This window comes from Saccoglossus kowalevskii, chromosome 19 (genome assembly GCF_978046115.1).
Source record: "Saccoglossus kowalevskii chromosome 19, keSacKowa6.1, whole genome shotgun sequence".
NCBI lineage: Eukaryota > Metazoa > Hemichordata > Enteropneusta > Harrimaniidae > Saccoglossus > Saccoglossus kowalevskii.
In genome coordinates this window covers 11855812-11865203 of record NC_140659.1, presented here as the reverse complement: position 1 = coordinate 11865203, position 9392 = coordinate 11855812, and the positions used below count along the sequence as shown (strand labels likewise).

The following is a 9392-nucleotide window of genomic DNA, read 5'->3' as shown; positions in this document are numbered from 1 at the left end:
ATCGAAATATAATTTGGAAAATCGTGTTATTTTCGGGAAGTTTCGATGTCATGGTGTCAACGCTTTCCTACCTTGTGTTATTATGTGAGTAGTAGGGGAATTTACCGGCGACTGACTAACTATGCCGATCCCACTTCAGGTCGTTTTTTATTAGCCAAGAAACGTTCCGAGCGCCTGTGATTTTCACCGGAGGCACCGGCGTTCCACAGCAGCGTGCACAAAGCCCATAGAAATACGTTGTACAGTGGTGCGCGTCTTAGCAACGTAGAACGTCTTGTGACGTAGCTCCGCCCCCGAGGATATGTGATCTCGATCGACTAAGCACTTTTCCATTTCAGTCAATTAAAAACATCACCGATACAATTACTCTATTTGTGTATCCGTAAAATATGACGCCCTCTATCGGCGTGTTTCGTAGTGCATCTATGTACTTTCCTTGGTTGTGTCGAGAATAAAAAAAGAATGAATTTACGCTGAACATGTGCGATTTGTAAAAAAATAATGTGAGAACAAAGAGCCAGTAAAGCGAAAACACACATACAGTTTATTCCCATGTTTATTAATTCAGTTATTACATTCACAATACCAGTACGCAAATCAAAACGACGTGACGTCACATTATGTGTCCAAGGAACACCGCTGGATCGACGATACTGCTTATAGAGCACATATTCCCGCTGAAAAAAGAAACAAACGTCAACGTTATTCATTTGTAATTTGTTCTGACGGGGATTAATATTTTGTTCATTATGTTGAGTATCTTTGAGATAAATTTCATTTCCACATCATTCTGAGATCAATATGGTATTTATATAATTGCATTTCTATTGTATAAAACGTGGTATTATTCAGGTCAACCTTTGGAAAGGAGTTAATATAAAAAACATACTCACCTACATGTTCGTATTTTGAACAAAGTGAATAGAATTGCCCATTATGCTTGATACGTTCGAAAGCCGAATTCCACCAATCGGGCAAGGTGCTATCCTTACGTACCATCATGGCCACCTCAGTTGTTCCATCGTCGTTCATGGCACAGTCAATCGAATCACCAATGCTTACAACTCCAGGATGATCCATAAGATCCATTAATTTATAGGGTGCAAATCCCGCGGTAACCTAAATGGAGAATATAAAACACTGTTTTCACATTACCGCAAAAAAGAGATATTGTTTTGAATAGACTATTATTTCACGGTCCCGGGATTTCACAACTTCGGTGGCACTTTGCAGATGGACAATTTTTGTATGCCATAAATATCGTGACATTGCTTACCTCTCCTCTTAAAATAACCCTCCAAAGTTCTCTTTTAGTTGAAACAACTTTGACGTGGTCTCGCCTCAATGCAAGTAAAGTTCCCTTTATATTTGGGTTTTGCTTAATTCCTTTATATGCACCGTGAAAGAATGTGTTGATTACACCTAAACAACAAAGATACACGTGTTATAGATGAGAAACTGAACTGCTCTACACTACATCACATTGCACTTTAACAATATTTTTAGCGTTTCGTGGTGTAAGATAATATTGAGTTTTAGATATATGACGCAATGTGTGAACTTTCGAGGCACCTGAGGTAAATCTTCTAAATTCAGAGGCAGCTATAACACACTCATTATTCAGTATTATGTGCACACTACGGAAGTCAGTTGTACACTCACCTATCTTGGTGGCAGTGGCCATATCAGTGGGATCAAACGCACTTGGGTTGCCTTCCTTTACGTAGAATTTGCCTTCTGTATTGGGGGCCTTCAGTCTGAAGTGGGGTTCTGTGAATCCTACTATCGATTCGCGATGTGGCGTTTTAGCCCAAGAGACGCAGGCGTCATAGTTACGTGCCAATAAACCTAAACAATAAAAAATAAATATTTGTTATTTATCTATACGCTATGTTAATTAACAAATTAATTAACAAAGCTTTCCTGTTGGTCGCGCCTTTACCGGACGAAGCGCGGTTCACGGATTTGCTTTGGTCTCTATCTGTAAAGACCATACATTAAAACTATTGCTTTTTGAGACATTTGCTATAGCCAAAATAAAAGAAAGACTTCACATCGAAAACTGCCTTGTGTACGATATTGTGTTCGTTCTTCTGCACCATGTCTATGTCACAGTCGTAGCTACCCCTTACTAAAGAGCGTGGGTTGACGATTCAATGTTATGTAGCTCAGGTGGGGATACTAACAACGTTGTCGTACCGTTGCCTGGCTGAGCCACACACCTGGCAGACCCACACAGCACCTGTCAGGTGGAGTCGCAATATCCATCGAAATCTGTTTAGTATTAAAGCGGGAGGGTCGTCACTTGTGTACGCGTGGGAATCGAGTCCCAAGCGACGATAACAACGCACGCTAAAAACGTAAAGGCTCATGGGCAGACGCTTGTTTGTAAACAATGACACGCTATGGCCATCTGACGCATGCGCGGGTGACGACTCTCCCGTTTTAAGCGGTTAGTTTCATATAATGAAACAAGCAGCCTGTCGGCTGAGATAGCTCCGCTGTTAGCAATGCGCATGGCAATTAAAGAACAGAAGATATCATTAGAAAATGAACAAATCTGAGAGAGGTCCACATGTAGTACCTATATGTATAATATATCAAAGCAATTGGACTTGCGGTTTTCAACAAGAAGTCGAAAATATCACTTTTTACCAAAAATTACAAAAATATTCATCAAAATTAGAGAATTAAAGATATCATCATGAAATGAACAAATCTGAGAGAGGTCCACATGTAGTACCTATATATGTAATATCAAAGCAATTGGACTTGCGTTTTTCAACAAGAAGTCGAAAATATCAATTTTTACCAAAAATTACAAAAATATTCACCAAAATTAGAGAATTAAAGATATCATTACAAAATGAACAAATCTGAGAGAGGTCCACATGTAGTACCTATATATGTAATATCAAAGCAATTGGACTTGCGGTTTTCAACAAGAAGTCGAAAATATCACTTTTTATTAAAAATGACAAAAATATTCACCAAAATTAGAGAATTAAAGATATCATTACAAAATGAACAAATCTGAGAGAGGTCCACATGTAGTACCTATATATGTAATATCAAAGCAATTGGACTTGCGGTTTTCAACAAGAAGTCGAAAATATCACTTTTTACCAAAAATTACAAAAATATTCACCAAAATTAGAGAATTAAAGATATCATCATGAAATGAACAAATCTGAGAGAGGTCTACCCAAGGTACATATACACCAAGTATCAAAGCATTCAGGCTTGTAGTTTTCAAGAAGAAGTCGAAAAAGTAAAACATTGGCACGGACGACGGACGACGACGGACAATCACTCATATGATAAGCTTCGCTCGACAAAGTCGACAGCGGAGCTAAAAAAAGTGATTATAATCTAATGGCCTAAAGCCGATGGCGAAAGCACTTACCGACGCCGGCAACTGGGCCACTTCCTTCACCAGATTTGAAGCAATTGAACGAGTCGTCATAGATGCCTTTGCACTTCTTGCCGGCCTCCGCACAAACTGAAAAATCAAATCAAATAGCATTAACATCAATTTACACATCTGTATAGAAAGCTGCGATAATTGATCGTTGTTTGACTTCAGCTTACACCGTGAGTGATATTCATAAAAGGTTATGGTTGTCCTAATACTCTTTTGAGAACTTGAATGCAGTTAGAAAATGTTATCACGTAACTCACCTGCTAGGATGAATTCCTTGTGGAAATGTCCTTCCTGATAATGATCGTATAGATCATCGCTGAAAATGGAAACAATACAACAATGACTTAGATATCATCGCGTAGACCATGTATGTGTCACGTGATACGTTGGCTGAGTGCGTCAACCAACTCGCCATTTTATTTATTCTAATTAACTAAATTAGTTCTTAAATTATTTATCCATGACGCCACGACTTGTCAGATACATGATTGATTCGATGTGATGAAACATGAGATTTGAGTATGCTAATCCATAATATAACGAGTAATTAGCAATTATCTGACATATGAGGTAAATTGGATAATTAAATGATAAATTAAATGACAGGGAAGACGCTCAAAACGTAAAAAAATATACCTTATTGCTTAGTTCAGTTGAAATTAACAAATCACGCGATGAAATGAAGTATAAAGTAAATGGGCACGCGAGTACTGCCGTGCTTACAGCAAAACGACTTTTTACCCAAACTGCCTCTCTAGATAAATATTATGGGATGTACTTACATTGAGTCCATACCTTTAGTGTCCAAAGCACTAAGATGCATGGCGAAGACATATGTACGGTCGTCGTTACCAACACCTACATTGGACCTAGTGATCTTGCCTGGGTGCACGTTATATGTAAGGCTCACGCCACAAGCATCGGCTCCAGGTGCACATACAACTGGTCCGAACTGTCTGTCGCGAATCTGCATGGCTTTGTCCTCGAGGGTGGGAAGCAGGCCAAATGCTCCAGGTCCAAGATACACATGGCGGGTGATCGACTTACCACACTTGACAGAACCTGCGCGGCAATGAATACCAGCGCCCATAAGCGTTGGGATCAGACCGGGAAAATGCTGTGCGATACGGCGGAGGACGGGGAATCCTCTAGACGGGCCTGTCTCTCGAATCTTGTCAAGAATTGGTGTGTCACTATCGGCCCCAAGTTCTCTGTACAGATTCTGCAGTATTGGGAAATCGCCAGCACCCTATAGAATATAATGATAAATACAACATTTTATTTTTCTCATTGCTTAAGAAACAGGGCACGTTTAAATGGTTGTTATATTTCTGCGAAATGTGAATATTCGTAAAATTACAAAATATTTTAATAAATTTACCTTTTCCAGGTTTTGTCGAAGTTTTTCTAAAACAGGGCTTCCAAATTGCCCAGTCATCTCCTGAGCATTTGCTCCTGAAATAACAATAATTGACACGTTAATAAATTTAACAGTATTAGTATAATAATGACGCCCCCTATTGACATAGCAGCAAAATGATGCTTATCTTTTGACTCATCGGGAGCTTATTTCACATGTTTTAATCGTAATTAGTAGGACACAATTTGCATTTCGGTCACCGCCCGCTTGTTTGCGTCCGTCATTCCTTCTCTTCATTATGTGTAGACAGTAAGCTTCGAATACTATATCTTGAAAATTCAAGAAAAGTTTCGTTTTGTATCTATCTATCTATCTATCTATCTGTGTAAGCATCGTCGTTTCCTCGTACTTCAACGTATTGGCAATGTGGGGATATATCGCGTAAACCTGGCATAATGATAATAATCCGCACAGAGTGGACGATGTTTGTCATCACAAATCTAACCTTTAATGGTTCAAACTGGGTCAGTCGATCGAACGTTATCACCTTGATGTGCTATTTGTAAAGTGCCTGTCTGAACATTGTTTATAGATTATCTATGATAAATATACCAGACTGAAACTGATGATCTCTGCTCTGTGACTTACCTGACTAGATGACATCGATACAATTAAATACGTGCTCATTAACTTTTCTAATTAGAAATACTACACTTAAAATGGCATGGGATGAACATGAAGTCAGTAAATAAAGCGGAAATAATAGTATTCAAACTAAATAGCAACTATGTCAAAAAGTTAGAGAGTGAATTGGTATTATTCAGCTAGGAATCCTGAATAGGGTTTGTTTGCAACATTGTCTTCTTGAAAATTCTTTAAACTGAAGGATGAATTGCGTTGAGACGTACTTACCGACTATACATGCCACAAAGGCAAGAATCAGACGTGCATCCATGATTGTTTGAAACGATGAGTGAGTTGGTACTGAGAATCTCCACTGTTATAGAAAAAAATGTGGGCGTGTTACACATAAATTCAGATATTGTATGCAAATTGAGCCCGTTATTAAATTAACATATCGTTAATAGCCGGAATACCACGCCCATACTAAGAGGATGCATGCCCTGTTATCATTTTTCCATCTTGGGGCCAGCCGAGTCATCACGTATCTTAAAATATACTATGTTTATCTTATCCACTTCTCCCATCGCCGGATACCATCAATCTCATGAACCTTGTCCGGTACTCAGCAATCAGTCCACTGACCGATATTTCCTCAGAATGTGGGCTAGAGGTGGTGTATAAGTAGACACCTAATATCTGTAATTCCGCGCGTAGTAATGCAGCAAATGCAAGAACTGAATCAACTCACGGAGAATGTAATTGAACAAATTTTTTGCTCTTTTTCATATATTCCCTAGTTTTGATCCATGTCGCCTTGGATAAAATGAACTTCTGGTGTTAACTTGTTCATGTGGTAGATTGTTATTATTATTATTTATTATTATTGAAGACGAACTGCTGTTGCTAAGTTGTGCGTGACGTCACTGAATCACGCATCGTTCGTTGTGACTAAATGAGCCCGTGTGGTTTCTTCGACTCTCATATGGGAATTTTGTCAGAAATTCCAACTGTATCCATGTGATTCAGCTACAAACATCGTTCTATACATTTAAAATAGTGTTAAGTCATATGATATAATATGTGGGTTTTAGATAGGAAGGCTACTCAGGAATTTCGCCCGGGCCACAGAGTTATTTTCCTAAAACCGCATTTTGTGAAAACTGGGGCGCTATTAATTTTGGAGAGACACTATTTATATATAAGATCATGCAATGTAATTCAGAACCATCCGAGTGCAATTAGGACATACATTTAAAACCATTGTCATGGCAACAATCAACCAATCTAGACAAGCCTTGCTATCTGGATAGTACTGTGAACGATACCAATGTTTTCATATTAGTCAAAATGAAGCACATGTTTTGACGCTGGATATGATGGTATGTTATGGACAAAAAAAACTACAATATATGTTATACAAAACGCGAAGGAACCAATACTTGTTTGGTCGCGTGATCACCGCGGCGTCGTGTGGTTCCACGCATGCGTTCTCCGTTTTATAGTATGATTGTGTTGTATTTCTATCATATTTGTATTACATTAGATAATGTTGTCATTGGTCATTTAAAATGCCTGAGTAAAAATTGTGGAACGCGGAATACTAAACATAAACAAATAACACGCAAACTAACACGTTAAAACGAATTATGGTTGGCAATCACTTATGCAATTCAACTTAAAGGGCGGTAGTCATCGCGCCAGACATGCGTGAGATATGTGGGTCTCATATAAACAAAGATGGCGACTTTGACTATTGCGCAGATAAACGAGGACAAACTGAGACGTTACGAAGCTTTATTTAGGTATTTTTTAGGTGATTGGAAGGTATCGAAGGAGTCACCGGCGGTAATTAGTGCATGTCACCCCCAGGTCAAACCTCAAACTCGTGATTTCCATTAGAGGAGCGCATTGGATTATAGGAAAATCAATGTTTATCAACACAAATGTCACACATGCGCAGCGCGACGACTGCCGAGCTTTAATGAATCGCACAAGATTGAAAAACAGTAGTTGTTGTACATAATATGTGCAATTTTACCCGAACAAGATCATATTGAATCACAAAAACTATTTAAATTCAATGAAAAAAGGCACTATGAACTAATCTCAAAAACTGATTTGATGTCATTTCCAAAATACCTACGCCAAACAACTTTTACGCATTCTTACCAGCCGGATGAATTAAACAGATTTTCAGCAAAAAACAGGGCATTCACGTTATTTTTTGATGTCGCATGACTCACCGTTACTTTTGACAGCGATCATATTCATTTCAAGTACTTTGTTTATTACATTATATCTCTGTCCTTGACCGCACAAGAACTTGATAATATTAGTCTGGTGACTAGTCCAAAGTTTGTCCAGTGTGCATTATTTCGAACTCAACTGTAATGACCCAGATTATATTGACTGTTGATTTATAGTTGACACAGCCTGAGTAATTTAGCTAAATTAGGTCCCGAGTAAGTAATAAAATAAGTATATGGAAATATGCAAGTTTATCACGTGATGATGTCATGGAAAATATGTACGTTCAATTGTCTAATTTATTACTATCCTTCATCAGGGTAAGGTTGTTTAGGTCTCACACCACTATTACAATTGCAACAAAGCGTAAGGTTCTTTAGACACACACCTGTGTGATTCCCCGACATTTTGCGAGTGTTTTGGTGATAAACAGCAAATCTACAGCGATGTTTTTACTTGACAACTGTTCTATTATGGTGTGCTTGACCTAGTTACAATTGAAAGGCAAGTTAAGTATTCGATCGTCAAAGTCTGTTTACCCCTAAAAGATAAAAGATTATGCCAATAAGAGATTATGCCTATATGGTGCATAATTAATTAAACAAATTAACAGAAAATAAAAAAAAATATATTGCACCAAAATGTTGGCGTTGATTATCTTTACTATTTGATTTGGTAGTGTTTTTACAACTAAAATCATGTCTAGACAAATTTGGAGCTTTTACTAGTCATGCATCGATAACCTATGAGGATAGTGATCGATAATTTAACAAGTTGATACATGAAGAGGAAGGATGTGATCATAAAGCGTTATCTTATCGACCGAAACAGGTTAATTGAACAATAGGTCGAGTGTCTCGACAACGCGACTCATTCTCCGATATTGTAAACGATCTTAGACATGCCTTGATCAATTACATTCAAACTTCACATATACATCATACATAATATTATAAATATACACATCAATTTGTTTCACGATCTGATTCATTATGGACAAGTACTCGTTTGATGATTAGATACAAGTTGACTGAATGTCAATCATTTTAATGTTAAAAAAATCATCATAATCAAGCATCAGCTTATGGGTCCATATCGCTGACATGTTTATGTTGCAACTATATTACTATAAACAAAAATATATATCTTAAATTTGATAAATAACGGGGACTGTGCCATGCATGGCTTGTTTTGTCTGGAACAAGTACATGGCGTGATTGCTGTATCAGCTATGATAGGAGAAAGGTCACAGACTTTGGCATATAAACATTTAAAACGTGCATAGTCAGCATACACCCGTAGGACAGTTAATGCTGGAAATTGATAAAATCAATTAGAAACCTACTCTTAATGACAAAAAAAGGTAGTCATATGTTATGTACAATGTGGAGCTATAGTTCTGGTTATCCTGTGTATTAAAGTACCATATTTAATTATATGCTGCCTGGGGTAAAACAACAATACACATTGTACCTTCTACACCCCCCCCCCCCAAAAAAAAACACGATAACGCATTTGTTAACGACGAGATGCTTGTGGTTGGTCGAGAACGATCTCACCTGAATTATCTCACGAAAACATGATTGGACAGCACGTTAGCATTAAGTATATCGGTAGGCGTACTCATAGCTGTCAGTTACACGAAGACAGTCCATTTCCCGTCACAAGATCAAAACAAGAGATAAAGTGATTGTTAACAATTGAAATAAGCGTCCTCTCAATGACCATTTCACAGTC

At 37.9% G+C, this 9392-nt stretch overlaps 1 protein-coding gene across 1 annotated transcript; it reads right to left on the bottom strand.

Annotated features, from left to right (window-relative positions):
- Positions 1-521: 521 nt before the first annotated feature.
- On the bottom strand, positions 522-5753 carry LOC102802050 (uncharacterized). The gene is made up of 9 exons (XM_006814470.3): positions 5697-5753; positions 4806-4879; positions 4207-4673; positions 3682-3740; positions 3407-3502; positions 1663-1848; positions 1277-1422; positions 894-1119; positions 522-677 (listed from the first exon to the last, which is right to left on the bottom strand). Exons 1-9 carry the CDS (start codon positions 5737-5739, stop codon positions 658-660), a joined length of 1317 nt encoding a protein of 438 aa, XP_006814533.1. The 5' UTR covers positions 5740-5753; the 3' UTR covers positions 522-657.
- Positions 5754-9392: the final 3639 nt, after the last annotated feature.